At 32.0% G+C, this 18,784-nt stretch overlaps 1 protein-coding gene across 3 annotated transcripts in view; it reads left to right on the top strand.

Moving 5' to 3' along the window:
* Positions 1 to 18,784, top strand: part of LOC127175889 (Kv channel-interacting protein 1-like) — a 72,296-nt gene that overhangs the window by 32,549 nt on the left and 20,963 nt on the right. The window contains exon 1 of one of the 3 annotated variants that reach the window (XM_051127203.1): positions 11,869 to 12,156. The exons of the other annotated variants lie outside the window; for them this stretch is intronic. Coding sequence (XP_050983160.1) covers positions 12,099 to 12,156 — 58 coding nt within the window. The 5' untranslated portion in view covers positions 11,869 to 12,098. Of the gene's footprint in view, positions 1 to 11,868; positions 12,157 to 18,784 lie in introns of those variants that run through there. 3 annotated transcript variants of the gene reach the window in all.

Genomic DNA, 18,784 nt, shown 5'->3' on the forward strand with positions numbered 1-18,784 from the left:
TGATAATGATGGTGGTGAATAAAATAAGAATAATTCTGTTAATTTTAAGTATACAATTTTTATTATTTTAATAATCATCATAATCATAATTATTATTATTATTATTATTATTATCAATAGTAATAATGATGATGATGTGAATACAAATGTAAAAGTGTAACATTTATTTTAATAATAATAATTATGATGATGATTATTATATTATTAGCAATAATTACTATCAATAATAATAATGATGATGATGTGAATAAAAGTGTAAGAAAATAAGAATAAATCTGTTAATTTTAAGTGTAAATGTATTTTATAAATAATAATAATAACAATAGTGATACATTTAAAATTTAAAAATAATAATCATAATCATAATAATATATAAAAACAACCAATTACATTTTAATAATAAAATTATTGAATAATTAATCATTAAAATGTAATTTGTTTATTTATTTATTTATTGTTATTATTATTAAACAATTTTCTTGTAATTGCTAGTCAATTTTTACAAATAATTACAAAAAAAAACAGCAAGTAATGTATTGAATTAAACATAACATTTTGATTTTTTTTTTTTTTTTTTTTTTTTTTTTTTTTTTTTTATACAGTACAGAATGAATACAATGTTAATTTACTCTGGTATTTACATGCAAGAAACACCATGGTACTACCTTTGTACATGGCCAAAATCTCCATGCTACATGTTTATGGTAATACCCTGGTACTTTTTTTGATTGCAAATGCAGATTTTTGAATCTGCTTTATTCCCACTAGAGGAAATGCCTATGGCAGGCGAGCAGTGAAGCAGGAGAAGCTGCAGCCATGAGATGTGAGATGTGAGATGTTGGCATCAGACTGATGTGGCCGACTGCCAGAACTGTGTGACTTCAGCTGTGGAAAATGAATATCACGGGCTAATTGTTATTTGTAATATGTCAGTATGAGCAGAGTGAAATGCCAAGCACATCAGACTAGTTAGATTACTCTTAGTGAGGTCTTTATTAGTAGAGTTGTGAAAAAAATTCAGATGTTCTGCTTTTTATTAAATTTTAATGTCAGCCATTTGGCACTTTTATTAGAAGTGGGAGCAGAGCGAGGGAAAGAAGTGATTTATGTCTTGAACCAGATTAAAACTCAGATCACCTAAGTTTAATGACTGAAATAGGAAAGAATATGCCATTTGTCCTTTTTTTACAGGGAAAGTTTTCTTGAACTCGATTTTGTGGGGCGTAAATAAATAAATAAATGCTGTTAATAGTAGTAATTAATAGTGTTTTAATAGTAGTGTTATAATAATAACAAAAATCAGTTAATTAAAATCAAGTTGTAATTGTTCGATATAATCATTATTTATTATTATAAGTCATTGTTGTTAAAAAAATGTTGTTCTAATGTAATAACTGATGTTAAGAAAAATACAAATAAAATCAATACATTTAAATATAGTATTATTATTATTTATAATTATAAAATAATATTTAATTATTTATATAAGTATTACATTTTTAATGTAGCCTAATTGCTGCTGCTACTGTTAAAATTAAAACAATACAAATATTATTATTAAATTGTTATTATTATTATTATTATTATTATTATTATTACATTTTAAATATAATTCAATAAAAAAATAAATAGCAGTAATTGATAGTGTTTTAATAGTAATGTTATAATAACAACAAAAATCAATAAAATAAAATCAAGTAGTAATTATTATATATAAGTATTATTTATTATTGTAAGTCATTGTTGTTAAAAAATGTTTTAATTTAATAATTGATGTTAAGAAAAATACTAATAAAATCAATACATTTAAATATAGTATTGTTATTATTTATAATTATAAAATAATATTTAATTATTTATATAAATATCAATATTTAATGTAGCATAATTGCTGCTGCTACTGTTAAAATTAAAACCATAACAAATATTATTATTAAATTGTTAATAGTATTTTTATTATTATTACATTTTAAATATAATTCAGTTAACAATAATAAAATGTAATTCATTTTTTAATTAAATTGCATTGCTTTTATTATTATAACTCATGATTAAATTACCCCTAAAGGCTTGCGATAAGATTGCTTTTGAATATGTGATTATTTACAGTCTGTGAGTATTTACAGTGGTTTAATTATTTCTGCACAAGCATTTATTGGACAAAAACCTAAAAATGCCTCGATCAACCCTGACCCTGTACATGTATTGACTGTGATGTTGCTAGAATTTTTGAAAGAGCATGACCACTATAGGTGTACCTTAATTTTTAATAATTCAGCAGTCCTTCGTCAATTATTCCTTACAGTACATATCCTTCATCCACATATATGCACTCTACCACTCAACCACAGCTCTGACAGACCACATCTTGTCAATTATTCAGTTAAAACAATACCCTTGCTAAAAAAACTACAGTAATGTTTTGCAGAAATTATACTTACAGTGGTACATTTTGCAAAGATTTTATGGCATAATTCATGAAGCGTGAAAGTTTCACAGTGTCCTTGGCACAATGTAAAAAACTTTTTCAGAAAACATTTGAATAAATTTGTAACTAAAATATTTATTTTTACCACAAATAGATGATGTAGAATATTGGGCAGACATTGCTGGGAACATCACTGAGTGTTAATAATCAGTTTGCATGGCAGAACTAAGCTAATAGATCATCTAAGCTGAGCTCTGAACAAATAACATCTGTAATGTTCATTTAATCATATTTCCACCTGACTTAACAGATTGATAGTTGAGCTGACATGTACATATTGCGTGTTTGTGTATGATTACTTGTTGAATTGACATTTGATTTATGCTGTTATATGGAGTAATTACTGAGGCCTGTTGCATAACAAACTCCTATCAGATAAACTTTATGAACTGCTGCTCATAAATGAATTGCATTGTTGTTGTTGTTTTAAAGGGGTCATCAGATGCCCATTTTCCAGTTAATATGATGCTTTAGGGTCTTAATGAAAAGTCTATAATACACTTTAGTTAAAAATGCTCAGTGGTAGTGTAAAACAACACCCTTTTTACATTGACAAAATCAGCTCTGCAAAAATCATCTCATTCTAAGGAGTTGTTCCTTTAAATGCCTCTCTTCTCTCTGTGGAGTGACGATCTTGTTTACTTTAGCCGCATTTAACGCGTTTAGCCGCGAAACTTGATAACTAGCACGTTATTAGGAAAGATGATTGCAGAGATTCATAAAAAAAACCTTACACTTACTTCTGCTGTAAGTGAAGCTGGATCATGAATGATTTGCACAAACACAGACGGATATATGTAGATCGGGAGGCGCATTCCCTTCACAAACAAACGTAATCCACTGCATCTTCAGCAACTCAGATGTCGGGAGTAAATGACAACCACTATGTTAATTATTACATCCGGCAACACAACACCTCATTCACTCAATCGGAGATATTCTTGTCTAACTTACATCCCTGCGCCGGCATCGAAACAATAGAGGTCGGACTGTTACAGCTGATTTAGGGCGGGTCTAAGGTAAGACGCTCATGTCAATCAACTATCGTGGGAGCGGCCTCTGTGGGTGTGACATATCGACAGGCATCTGAGAACGGCTCGATTTGAAAAAGGGGATATTATTTTTACAGATTAATTAAAAACCACTGCATGGATTTTTATCATTACAGGGTAGATTTGTACATACACTGCCAACACACATTAATGTTCAAACAACATGTAAAAGTGAACTTTGCATCCGATGACCCCTTTAATGCATAGAGTTTTCTTGTTTGTAAGTTCATAATCATTTTTAGAATTAGCTTTAAATGAAACAGTAGAAGTATGGCATGTCCTTTTTTGGAAAAGTTTGTGTGTGGGTAAAAGAGACATTTATTTTTTATTTATTTATTTTGATGCATTTATCGTTTTTTTCTGCTGTGAGTTCATTTCCAGTTTTCTAATGGCATGTTTTATACATTTGTTCCATCAAATTCTGTCATAATAACACATGTAAAGTGGTTTGTTCTGTGTTTTGTTGTTCTGGTCAGTGTGTACATGCACGTGTTTTGTGTTTTTATGGGAATCAGATTGAGACTTCTGAATCAGTTTTTGGCAGTATTTGTCAAAATCCTGTCAAGGGCTGTCACGATTCCTCGATTCAGTTTGAGTGCTTAGTTCTAAAAAATCATTAACCTCAATTTGCCCTTGCCGAGTAATGGGTAAAATACTGTAAGTGGCACTCTACGGTGAGAACCATGAAACGCATTATTTGACCATTTTCCAAGACTGCATGATATATTAAACACATTTAAAATCATAATAAAGCATAATGCTTTTGTGAATTCACAAATGCTACGATTCAGTTAAGTATATGCGATGCATGTTTAATACACCCGCTTTAATTATTTACGTGTGTAGGTTACATACATGCGTCTCAGAGCAATTGCGTTCAAATGCTGTTCCACACGAACTGTTATCATTTACACTAGTGGAGCATCTCAGATTCCATCTCTGCATGTTGTTGTGAGTTTGGGTTTATTCATTTCATTGCATTCGTAAGGTAAATCATTTATAAACCTACGCAAACACAGGAGAATACATCAATATCTTTCTCAATATGCTAACTGTTCATTGCGATTTTAAAATAAAAGCTCAAACCCTCACTCTGTGTTTACATATTCAAGAAGTTACAGTGGCTGTAGTAAAGAAATGGCCAAAAAATGGCCAAATCAAGATTAAGTGTACATTTGAATTAAATGTTGTTTGGTCAATATTACTCAAGGATTAGATCATGCAGGAAAGCATAAAAACAATCGTCAGGCCGTTGGTAGGTCATTTGTTATAATGTGTAATGTACATTAGATATATTGTTTGAAATACATTATGTATTTTAACAGTTTTGTTTAATAAAATCATATGATTACTTGCTTTTGATACTTTATTTGAACTGTTATTGACCCACTGCTAATATATAAGTAATTTTAAAGGCTATTGCTAGCTTAGGTCTATTTTTATTACCTTGAAAAAAAAAGTCTAATGATCAGATTACTTGATTATTGTCAGAAAAATCGACCGATTACTCGATTACCAAAGTAATCATTAGTGACAGCCCTAATCCTGTCTAATACAGTAAAATATAGCATGACAGTATTTGACTTGATTTAAATGTGATTCATTTCAGTGAGTCAGTTGAAGTTATTTTTAATGAATCAATTCAGAATTGTTTTGAATTATCCATATATACCAGTCAAAGATTTTGAACAGTAAGATTTTTAATGTCGTTTGAAGATGTTTCTTCTGCTCACCAAGCCTGCATTATTTGATTCAAAGTATAGCAAAACAGTAGTAATTTTGAAATATTTTTTACTATTTAAAATAACTGTTTTCTATTTTAATAAATTTTAAAATGTATTTTTTTCCTCTGATTTCAAAGCTGAATTTTTAGCATCATTAATCCAGTCACACGATCCTTCAGAATCATTCTAATATTCTCATTTGCTGTTTAAAAAACATGTATTATTATTATTATTAGTATTATTATTATTATGTTGAAAACAGCTGAGTAGTTTTTTTAGGATTCTTTGATGAATAGAAAGTGCAGAAGAACAGCATTTATCTGAAATAGAAATCTTTTGTAACATTATAAATGTCTTTATCATCACTTTTGATCCATTTAAAGCATCCTTGCTAAATAAAAGTATTAATTTCCATCATTTCTTCCACCCCTAAAAAAATTATACTGACTGATTGGATCTTTCTATTCATCAAAGAATCCTGAAAAAAGAAATGTAATTAACTGTTTTGAATATTGATGATGATGATAATAATAATACAAATTTTCTTGAATAGCAAATTAGCATATTATAATGATTTCTGAAGGATCATGTGACACTGAAGAGTGGAGCAATGATGCTGAAAATTTAGCTTTGATAATAGAAATAAATTACATTTTAAAATATATTCAAATAGAAAACAGTTATTTTAAATAGTAAAAATATTTCACAATATTACTGTTTTTGCTGTACTTTGGATCAAATAAATGCAGCCTTGGTGAGCAGAAGAGACTTTAACTTTAATGTTTTAAAAAACAAAACATTGAAAAGATAAAAACATTTGACTGGTAGTGTATATTTATCTATATAACCATATATATTTTAAATGTAGTATTGTTTTTAATATTTAATATAATAAGAAATAAAATAATAGTTGCTACTCTGATTGGGAAAAATAATCACCTTTTTAAAGGGATAGTTCAAAAAAGAAAATTATGTCCTTTATTTTTGAATCTGAATGATCTTTTTCATCCAATTAATGACAATCAGTGGCGTCCAGTGTTTTTTTAACACAGTCTTTTTAAAAATACAGTATATTTTGTGTTTCACAAGGGTTGAGGGTGAGTAAATGATGACAGATTTTTGAGTGAACTGTCGCTTTAAGGCATGTCAGAGCAAATACCTCACCTGACATATGCAGACACACATGAATGAGCAACATTTATATTCATGTTCTCTGACACACATCGTTTCCTTCAATCTGTTTGACTGACATCAACAACCTTCGATCAAAACACGTCCCGCCTTTTCTCATCCCTCCTGTCAGTGACCTTGTAATATCACTCTATAGCCAATTCCCTTTCCACCAGGACGGTGGGACGTTATTGGGGCCATTCCTCTCTCTCTCTCTCTCTCTCTCTTTCCTCATCTTCTATTTCCATCTCAGTTTCAGTCTTTATTAAACCGCTGCTGGGTGTAAAACATCAAACACTCAAACGTCTGGAGAAAAACATCTTTCTTTCTGTTTCTGTTGAGTGTAAGAGGAGGAGAGAAACCACAGACAGACCGGGGAGATGCAGTGTCTCACAGCCATCAGCATATGTCCTGATTAATGCAATGCATGATTTTTTAATCCAAATCATTATTTCTTTCTGCTGTGGAAGTGCTTCATTCAGATTTATTCATTTGAAGCTTTGAATCCTTTTGAAAACGAACAACCTTTTCATGTAGCTGCTTCATCTCCCAGTTGATTACATGAAATCTTGTGAATGTCCATCCCTTGAAAATTCATCTCGCTTATTAACACTCCACATTAACTAGAGCTTATGACTTATTTAATTATTAAATAAGCATATTATACGCCTCTATGGGAATACTTGGTTCTCACTGGTCGATTCTGTGATTTCATGTTTCTTGTATCACTCCAGATTTTTTTTCCTCATAAAATACTTTAGACTTAATATTTCTTGTTTGTTTATTTAGTTTAATTGATTTATTTGAAAGAATTTTAATAAAATAATATATTTTTTATATTAATTTATTTAAATTATTTTAATGTTCATTGTAACTTTTATTTTACTTTTAATTTATATATTTTTATTTAATTTTTAAATTAATGTTAATTTTAACTTTATTTTAATTAATTTAATGTATTTATTTTATTTAATTAATTTATTTATTTAATTTATTTTTTGATGAATTTAAATTTAAAGGAGAAGTCCACTTCCAGAACAAAGATTTACATATGATGTACTCACCCCGTTGTCATCCAAGATGTTCATATCTTTCTTTCTTCAGTCGTAAAGAAATTATGTTTTTGAGGAAAACATTTCAGGATTTTTCTCCATATAATGGACTGATATGGTGCCCCGATTTTGAACTTCCAAAATGCAGTTTAAATGCATTTTGAAAAGTTCAAACGATCCCAGATGCGGATGTAAACGATCCCAGCTGAGGAAGAAGAAAAAATAATACAATTTATATGCTTTTTAAAGTCAAATCCTCATCTCACTCTGCCAGGACTGTTTTTTTCCGGTTCATGACAGTTAGGGTACGTCGAAAAACTCCCATCTCTTGTTCTCCCTCAACTTCAAAATCGTCTTACATCGCTGTTTTACCTTTTTTGTTAAAGGTGTTTGATCTTCTTTGCATGTTCACTTTGCAAAGACTGGGTCGGTACTTCTGCAGTGATGTAGGATGATTTTAAAATGATTTTTGAAGTTGAGGGAGAAAATATGATCAGAGTTTTTCGACATACCCTAACTGTCTTGAACCAGAATACACAGAGTTCAGGGGGAGCAAGACAAGACGAGCGTTTGAGATTAAAAAATATTTAAATTGCATTTTCCAAATGAAAATAACTGATCATTTCACTAGATAAGACCCTTCTTCCTTCTTTGGGATCATTTACAACTGCATTTGGGATCGTTTGAAGCCGCATTTAAACTGCATTTTGGAAGTTCAAACTTGGGGCACCATATCAGTCCATTATATGGAGAAAAATGCTGAAATGTTTTCCTCAAAAAACATAATTTCTTTACGACTGAAGAAAGAAAGACATGAACATCTCGGATGACAAGGGGGTGAGTACATTATCTGCAAATTTTAGTTCTGAAAGTGGACTTCTCCTTTAATCAATATTTATTTATTTGATTGATTTCTTTTTTTGTAAGTAAATAGTATAGTTTTTGTCACTAGTAGACCAATCATCCAGAAAAGTAGGTAATTGTTGGGTCAGTGTTTACCCGACAGTGACACAATATGTTGAGCAACATTAACAGCCTTTGCTGTTACTGTTAGGAGAGCGTATGAGGGTGAAGAAAAAAGACGTGTGATGTTAGTGAGAAATGTGGTCATGCTTTTCTCTAATTGCCAGGTTCCTGCTGTTTGCGTGGTCAGAAATGGTCAAAATGTCTCACTCGCCTCTGTTTTGTGATCCATGTCCTAATGAGTGGGATCAAGCACATGTGTTTAGCGCTGAGGGATGCTTAGGGGATCACCTTATCAGGGCTTATTTTGTCATAAAGACTGTTTGACTGTATTATCCCTTTATGTAATTGATCCACTGAAATCTCAGAAGTGTAAGTCTTGAGCGATATCTCATCTCCTGTGAGTATAATCTGACTGCCATGAGCTGGAAAAAAACATATGCTGGTGTGCATACTGTGCACTATATACTGCATAATCACATTTAGTGTTATTATACGAAACAGTATGCTTTGATTGACAGTGTTTTGAACACATCCTAATAATATTCTCTATTATTACCCTGCTTGGGTCCAGAGCTGTTTTCTCAAGCAGATGTAATGTAATGCGTTCATAATCTTTATTAGTCCTGTGCTTTGACCTCGTGACGATTCAAGAGCAGCTTTGGGTAATTATGACCGTTCGTTAATAATTAATGATGGTGTCATTTCAAATCCTTGGAATGCTAATGAAGCAGCAGGAAGGTGCCGTAAATATGCCGTTCCTGACATTTACACCGATGTTCATGCCAGACGTTTCCTCAACAAATTATCAATCAAAACACATCTGGTATCTCCTTACCCTTTCACTGTCTGCATATGAAGTATATAAGTAATTGATCTGGAACCATTTACACGAGCAAAGCAGCAACAGGAGATGACGTTTTTGAGTACTTTTTGCTATTGAATGTATTTGTAATCAATATTTCTCTCAAGTGATTCACCATCTTGGTTGAATCTTTTCAGTAATGCTGAGTTTTGAATAGGTTATGAATGATTTATGCAATGCTGTATTATATTTTTGGCCTAAAGAATGACTTAAAGCAGCATGTTAATGCTGTGGACCTGTTGAAGCAGCTTTCAAAGTATGAGTGAAGTTCACAAAAATTTCCAAGTCACAATCCAAAATCAAGTAAAAAAAACTGTTTAATAATTACATAAAGAAAATGAAGCTTAGTTTTGAATCATGACTTTTTTTTTTTTTTGCATTGAAACATTTTTATGTAGTCTTTTAGTTTTCTGTGGTTATTTACATTATTGTAATTCATGAGTTTTTGTTGTAATTCATGAGTTATTATATTTGGATGTGCAATATAGCCTCTCAAACTTTAATTCTGGTAATTTTGACTTTATTCTCGAAATATTTCGACTTTATTCTGGTAATTTTGACTTTATTCTCGAAATATTTTGGCATTATTCTAGTAATTTTGACTTTATTCTCAAAACATTTTGATGTTATTCTTGTAATTTTGACTTTATTCTCAAAATATTTCAACGTTATTCTTGCAATTTCAACTTCATTCTCGTGTGGCTACAATTTTATTCTTGCTACAACTTTATTATTTTTTATTTTTTTCTCAAAATACTTTGACTTTATTCTCAGAGGTTTAACTTTATTCTCAAAATAATTTAGCGTTATTCTCATAATTCTGACTTTATTCTCAAAATATTTCAGCGTTATTCTTGTATTTTTGACTTTTTTTCTCGTGTTGTTATGACTATTATTGGAATTTTGACTTTTTTTCTCAAAATATTGTGACTTTATTCTCGCATTACTATGACTTTATTCTCAAAATATTTAAGTGTTATTCTTGTGTTTTCGAGTGTTGCTATGACTTTATTCTTGTAGTTTTTACTTTTTCTTAAAATATTTTGATTATTCTCGTATTGCTATGACTTTATTCTCAAAATATTTCAACGTTATTGTATTTTCGACTTTATGCTTGTATTACTATGACTTTATTCTCTGAATTTTGACTTTATTCTCTAAATAGTTTGACATTATTGCGAGATTAAAATTGTAATATTTTGAGAATACAGTCAAAATTAAATGTTAATTAATATTTAAATGTTAATGAGCTCTGCTCGCCCCGCCCCTCTCTTCTATGTGGAGTGACTAGCCTGTTTAATTTAGCCGCATTTAGCCGCTAAACTTGCTAACCAGCACATTATTAGGAAAGGCGATCGCAAAGATTCATAAAAAACGCTTATACTCAATTCTGCTGTAAGTGAAGCTGGATCACGAATGATTTGTGCGAACATAGACAGATATATGTAGATCGGAGGTGCATTCCATTCACAAACAAACATAATCCACTGCATCTTCAGTGGCTCAGATATCGGGAGTAAATGACGACCACTATGTTCATTATTACATCCAGCAACAGAACACCTCAATCACTCAATCGGAGATATTATTGTCTAACTTACATCCCTGCTCTGCATCGAAATAATGGAGGTTGGACTGTTACAGTTGATCTGAGGTAAGACGCTCATGTCAATCAACTATCGTGGGAGCGGCCTCTGTCGGTGTGAGAATGGCATCTGAGAACGGCTCGATTTGAAAAAGGGGATATTATTTTTACAGATTAATTAAAAACCACTGCATGGATTTTTATCATTATAGGGTAGATTTATACATACACTGCCAACACACATTAATGTTCAAACAACATGTAAAAGTGAAGTTTGCATCCGATGACCCCTTTAAAAGTGAGGAGTTGGGGTGGAGGAGGGATGCCAGAAAACTGGGGTTGGTGCTTAATTGTCATTAAAATACGACAAAAATTGCAACTAAGCAAAAAAAAAATATTGTTAAAAATCTATATATTTTATTAGTTTTTTATTGTGAGGGGTTGCTTAATTGTCATTAAAATAAAAAAAGGGTCATTAAAATAAAAATAAATTGGTAAATATCTGTTTATTTATTGTATTAGAAATTTTAGGGGAAATATGCTTAATTGCCATTAATTGCCAATAAAATGTCAAAAAAGAACTTAATTGGAATAGGAACAATTAGGAACTTAATTACAATAGGAATTGTAATAGTGCAAATGTGCTTAATTGTCATTTATCGAAAATATCTTTAAAATCTATTTATTCATTTATAGTAATAGGAATTTTAATGGGAGCATGCGTAAATGTGATTAAAATGTCAAAAATGTGTTTAGTTGTCATACAGTTATCAAACAAAAATCTTTTAAAATCTAAATGCGAAAACAAATCTTAATTGTCCCACTAAGTTTAAGTCATGCTTCATTTTCTTTTTGCAAAATACTATATTTTACCAAAGTATTACATCTTACAATTTGGGGGGTGAAATATGACCCAGACATGTTTCTGTGAGACTCACTCATATGTGCTGTGCAGATGGAGTGAGTAAAGATGAACAAGTGTGTGTGTGTGTGTGAGAGAGGGATAGAGAGAGAAAGAGAGACAGAGAGGGGTTTTGGAGGGAGGGGTAAAAAGAGGCAGAAAGCGAGCAGTTGGAGGCAAGAGCGCTAGAATAACAGAAGACAGAATGAAGGTTGGACAGAGAAAGAGAGTGAGCGAGTGAGTGAAAAACACACGTGACGGGCACACACACACACACACTTGTTTCCACGGTGACAACATGGGGGCGGTTGTTGGCACATTGACCATGCAGACGAGACAGCGCCGACCGTCAAGAGGTAAGACGTCAACTCTGTCTGTCTGTCTGTCTGTCTGTCTGGACTGAGAACTTCAGATAGATCAGACTCAAACTGAACGCATGCATGTGCGCAAGCTTCAATAACATGCATGCATGCATGTGTGTTCGCATGTTCATGCTTGAGTTGCATGCATATGTGTGTGTGTGTGTGTGTGAGTGTTTTCAGCGATTAGATGACTCACGCACGTCCTCACCAAACTGTGCAACAAGTGGCGTTTGACTGACGGCAGCGTCACAGCTGCGTGTTTCTGCTCTGTAATAAAGTCACCGCTGAAACGCTCACAGACGCATGCATTAAGTGACTCATGAAGCTTTAAGAGGATTATTTATAGTGTGAAGTGAGTTAACAGGTTGCAGAAGCGAAGAGAGTGTGTTGTGTGTGTTTGTTGTCGGGTCACGTATGCATATGTGTTTGAAACATGCTCATGTTATTTATCACTCTACTCACACACGCACTCCGTTCCCGCCTGTTACCTTGGAAGCGCTGTTGTCATGGTAACGCGCCGATGGCAGTTTGGAGTGTTTTGTGCGCACGTCTGAAGGGTCCCGACCCATCGCTCATGTCCGAAAAGCTGCAAGACAGATTAGACAGAGAGAGAGAGACATCAGCACCTGTTGATTTGGTTGTCTTCTCATCGTTCTCACACACACTGAGTGATCTGTAGCAAGGAGAAGCGACACAGTAAGATTCCAAAACAAATTAGAAAATGCTTTCATGAAAAGGTTTTAAATAATGTTAATACAAATGGAATTTTGGATTATTTTTTAGGAAAATTTCAGAAATTCATAACATTATATAGGTGCTGTTTTTAATTTTTTTTTTTTTACATTTTATGTCATTTTAAATGTTTACTTTCTATTTTAATAATACAAAAAAATTCCAAAAAGTCTAAAAAATTTTAGACTTTTTATTAAGAATAGCTTTCACCATGAAACTATTATTTTTTTTGCAAAATGCAAAAAATTCTTGATGCAAAATATAAATTCTTGAATGAAGCTGGCTTGGCTTTAAAAACAAACAAATCCAAAACTGATCATTTACATGTATGAGTGCTGAAGTCACACATTAATTTTGTAAAATTTTTAGATTTTAACCATAAATGTTCAAAATGACTTTTATTTATTTATTTGTTATAAAAATAATTTAATAAATTCAATTTTAAGGAAAATGTACCTATCATTTAAATGTAAAACTTAATTATATTAAAAATGCAAATAAATAAATAAATAAAATATAAATAATATAAATATAAATAATAAAATAATAAATAAATAACAATGACAGACAAAAAAATAAATAAATAACTAAATCAGATAATAATTGTCCTAAAGCATACTTGTCCTAAATAATCTAATTATCTAATTTGATTTTCTTAAAAATGCATTAAATCACAAAGAAACATCCCCAAAACTCATCCAAAACTATATGTACAAGAGTTTGTTAATTTAGTTAATTATTCTAAAAGGCATTTAAGAAAAATTAGCTGAATTGTCATTTTTAAAAAAAAAAATCTTTTTTTTTAATGCTAAATATAAATTCTTGAATGAAGCTGGCTTGGCTTTAAAAACAAACAAATCCAAAACTGATCATTTACATGTATGAGTGCTGAAGTCACACATTAATTTTGTAACATTTTTTAACTTTAAACCTTAAATATTTAAGAGCTGAATTTTATTGATGTATTTGTTATAAAAGGAATTTCATTTTAGAGGGAATGTGCTTAAATATCATTTAAATGTAAAACTTAATTATATTACCAATAAATAAATAAATAAAGGTACATAAAATAAAAACAAATAAAAATAAGATCTAAATGCAAACAAACAAACACATAAATAAATAAGATCTAAATGCAAATAAATAAACATATAAATCAATAAATAATTAATTATAAAACATAATTGCCCTAAAGAATCTAATTTAGGTTTAATTTTCTTTTTTAAAATTAAAATAAAATCTTAAATTAAGCTGGTATGGCATTAAATCACAGACAAACAAATCCAAAACTGATCATCTCTTAAAATAAGAGCTCTCTTAAAATATTGTTTTTATAATTTTGTTTTAATTAATTAATAGATTAACATTTATTAATATTTTCAATAAATGAACATTTATTAATACATTTAATAAATAACAATTAAATAATAAACATTTGACATTGTTCACCTTTTGATTTGCTAATGCCTCTAGTAATTATGTGTCTGATTTTTAATTTACAACCTATTTTTGGTTCATTTTAAGCCATCCATATAGCCTTTTTCAAACAATAGATGAGTTAAGGTTGGGTTTAACCCAAATGCTGGGTCAAAACAACCCAGCCAATGGGTTTGTCCATATTTTAACCAGCACTGGGTTGTTTTTAACCCAGAGTGTAGTTTTCACCATGGAAATAGCCAAAGAAGCTGGAGTGGCATTAAATTAACTAAAACTGACAGTTTGCATGTCTGAGAGCTGAAGTCATTATTTCATTAATAATGCAGCTTCAGTCAAGCAAAATGGGGCAAGACATTAGGAATATGAAGTCAACATAAATGAAGCCCTATTAAGCTCTGGCTCATTCTCTTTGCTCTATTCTTCTAGTTTAGTTGTGTGAAATCTTCAGTCTAGGCCTGTAAATGACTGAGTTTATTACCTTTGTTCTTGAGCTGCAGGTTTGCCAATGACTCCGTTTATCAATTAATAACTGCTAATGAACTATCTGTAGCATGTTGCTCAAAATGGGATAATATTTCTCAAAATTGTGTGGTCTAATCAGGTCATAAATATTGATTATGAGTTTCGAGCACATGAATGACCAAATGAAACCATATTTATAAGTGGGAAACTAAATTCTAGACAATACACGATTTGCTGAGTTGTAAAGGAGCAAAATTCTATGGTATTTTCCCAACTTAAAACCAACAGGCTGGAAGCTTTTGAATTTATTTAGAGACATGAGCCAGAAAAAGTAAAGTTCATTCCATCACTGATCAGTGATTAGATTAAAATTAAAATCCACTTGCGTATACAGTCTTGATTAAATTCAGGACAAGCAGAAATTAAACTGCAATAGTATAGTACGGACAGAATGTAAATGACAAGCGGTTTTTTTTTCTTCTTTTTTTTAACATGTATAAAGAGATTTGATTGACGTGTGCTTCGATCGGTTCAGATGGGAAGCAGAGAGTGAGATATTGATCTGACAGAAGCATCTTCAGAATAGCTGATCATTTCTGATTGAATATGTATGAATTGATCAACAATTCACAGCAAGATCACTTTACTAGAAGAATGTTAAATAATATAAATATATGAAATAAATAAAACATATATTATACTGCATACAATTTATTATCTTAGATTTAGTTTTTGAGTTTATTTCGCATGTATGGGTTTGTGCTTTGTCTGTGTTAAACCTGTGGCTGTAGGTTTTCCTCTAGTGAATATTTCAGATGTCTTGAATTGAACACCCACACTGCCTGCAGTTACATCTTAATCCAACACACACACACACACACACACACACACACGTTTGTTTTTGTGAATTGTGGGGACTTTCCACAGACTTCTATAGATTTTATACTGACTAAACGATATTGTCTATCCCCTAACCCAACCCTAACTCTAAACCTAGCCCTCACAGAAAACATGTTTGCATCGTTACACTTTCAAATAAACATCATTTACTATTTTTAATAATTTCAAAAATCAAAAATTTCAGGTTTTACTATCCTTGTGGGGACATTTGGTCCCCACTATGTAGCAAAAACAAGTACACACACACACAAACATACACACATCGTTTATTCGCTCAAAGTTGTGCTGGTTGTTTGTTGGATCGCCCTTCTGGAAGACTCTCTCTTTGTGTTAAAACACTGTAAGAATGTATTTGCATATATCAGATAGGCTGATGAATTCAGATGAATAATTTGAGATTATCAACATCAAAACCAGTTTGTTCCCTGGACCTGTCAGTGAATAATTTTCTGTATATATATTGTGTGTAGTTATAATATAGCATGTATTGGCACCCTGCTCTCCATATATTGATTTCAGAGATCTGGTTGACCACTGGGATCATATGAGTATTTTTGTGTTATTTTCTCTTCTCATTCTCTCTGTCTGCCTCCTCTGCTTTGGACATGATGAAGAACTGCTGCAGAAGAGCTCGTAGCTCTTCTCTGTGTGGTGTTGTTGAGAGTTTATATGCGCTATTTATACGCTTAATGTGCCTCGATGTGAATCTGTAGTTAAAATTTGTACCAGTAATTGAGCTACATCTGACAAAACTTTCCTTTTTGGGATGTTAAAATTAGAGGTCAGCCGATGTATCGGTTTTGCCGATTAATCGGCACCGATAGTTGATTGGCGGAAGTATCGGTTATCGTCAAAAATCCATGCCGATTTTTTTTCCGGGTCGGGTCCGTTGCTGCAGCGACTCAGATATTCCTCACTATACAGCAAATTCCCTGTAGTCTTTGTTATACAGCATGAGAGCAGCCTCTACTGGTGGAAATCACTGACAGCACGTGCAGTTTGTTTAGACACGTGACACTGGGCGCTGCACAGGTCGGGACATTTCAACGGAACGGTGTGTACAGTACACTGTAGTGCATGTTTTCATGTCATTACTAAATGATGAATTTGTTGACTAGATGCTGCATTAATGGAGAAAGGACAGCAGTATACTTTTGCCTGTTTGGTGTTCAAATAAAGCAGGGGTGCTCAACCCTGGTCCTGGAGATCGACCTTCCTGCAGAGTTCAGCTCCAACCCTGACCAAACACACCTGAACCAACTAATTAGGATCTGAAGGAGCACTTGATAATTACAGGCAGGTGTGTTTGATTAGGGTTGGAACTAAATTCTGCAGGAAGGTCGATCTCCAGGAACAGGGTTGGGCAGCCCTGAAATAAAGTCTTGTAGACCGCCGCTTAAATTGAACGCGATGCGTCCAATGTGTGATACCCGATAGCTGTGAGTTCTTCTAGACGCGGCGCTGCACTTTTAACCATTGTGTGACTAAATATTTAAATATTTAGATTATATAACCATAAATGTCCTAGAATAGAAGCAGTTAAATTGTACAAGTACGCAATATCCATATGTATGTAATTTCAATACTGTGGCCTTTATGTAGATATTCAAAGATGGCCATCTTTAGCTTGATTGTTGATGTAATGGTAACACTTTACAATAGGAGTCCATTTGTAACATTAAGATTGATAAAAGCTGTAGAATAGAAGTATTTATCCTTGAGTGTGTTAATTTAAACATTTACTGATATATTTGTAAAATTTTTAGTTGCTTTTGTTAATATTAATGAACAATGAACTAATGATAATGATCAATATATAATTAATAATAATATTTTTATTCATTTACAATGTATGGTTCAGTAGGCTTAAAAAGTATCAGTCAATCAATCGGTATCGGCCAGTGTGGTCCAACCTAGTTATCGGTATCGGTAAAATCCAATATCGGTCAACCTCTAGTTAAAATGATTGTTTGATGAAGTAAATGTTTGTATAAATGTTCTTCTAGATCAGCGCTTGCCAAGAGTGGGATGCGTGAGTTGATGAAAAGCTAATAAATAAATCATAAAAATGTCAAATTGAAAGTAATAAATCAATGCATGACATCAGAGAACCGTGAACATGCAAATGTGTTGTTTTTTGAAATATTAACTTATTATTAAACTGCTATTAATGAAATATGAATCTCAGCAATACTTTAAAGGTGACATGAAAATATCATGAAAAAATATGAAAATATATATTTTTTTATGTTTATGTGCTATAATCGGGTCACCGGTGCATCTCCCAACCCACATTTTCTGGGTTGGGAGATGCACCGGTGACCCAATTAGAGCACCCAACCCACTAAATGAAAACTGTCATTTAGTTTTCGCAAGCGACAACGGTGTACTAGTTCTAACGCCATGGCAAAAGTTTGAGCAAAGCATGCTCACTGTTCTGTCTTTGGCTGCACAGCCTACTGAACCATACATTGTAAATGAATAAAAATATTATTATTAATTATATATTGATCACAGAACACTATTTAGAGTCCCAGCCTCAGAGGAAACAAGAGAGCAGTGGACTTATTGATTTATTTACTTTATATTACACTGCTGCCACACAGATCTAATATAAACATACAACAACATTTTTTTCCCAGCTGTTTACCTTCACAGACATAACCGACTGTTTTTGTAACTGATGTGTTTTTAACAGACTTGTGTGTATTTGACAGTTTAAGTGCAATAAGACATGAAAGGGAACTTAGTTTAGTTACTCACATTACATGTGACAGCCGTTTTTTGCGCGTGTTTTTCGGACGTGTGCGCTCAGAAAACCCTATCAGAAGTTTAAACTAATATGGTTTAAAACGCATGATTTTAGTGTGATAGACATGATAATCAAAACCAAACAGATGTTTTTTGGCAGAGTATCAGAAGTACGAGCTGTAAAAGCACAGCCTTATTAGGAAAAGGGGTGGGGAGCAGCATCTCATTCGGGTTTAAGGAGACATGCATGAAAACAGTGTCTGCTTCCACTCAAAATAGGCATTCTCAAAATGATACAATAAATGATCCGTGGGGTATTTTGAGCCAAAACTTCACAGAC

The sequence above is a fragment of the Labeo rohita genome, chromosome 14 (genome assembly GCF_022985175.1).
Source record: "Labeo rohita strain BAU-BD-2019 chromosome 14, IGBB_LRoh.1.0, whole genome shotgun sequence".
In the NCBI taxonomy this organism is placed as follows: Eukaryota; Metazoa; Chordata; class Actinopteri; order Cypriniformes; family Cyprinidae; genus Labeo; species Labeo rohita.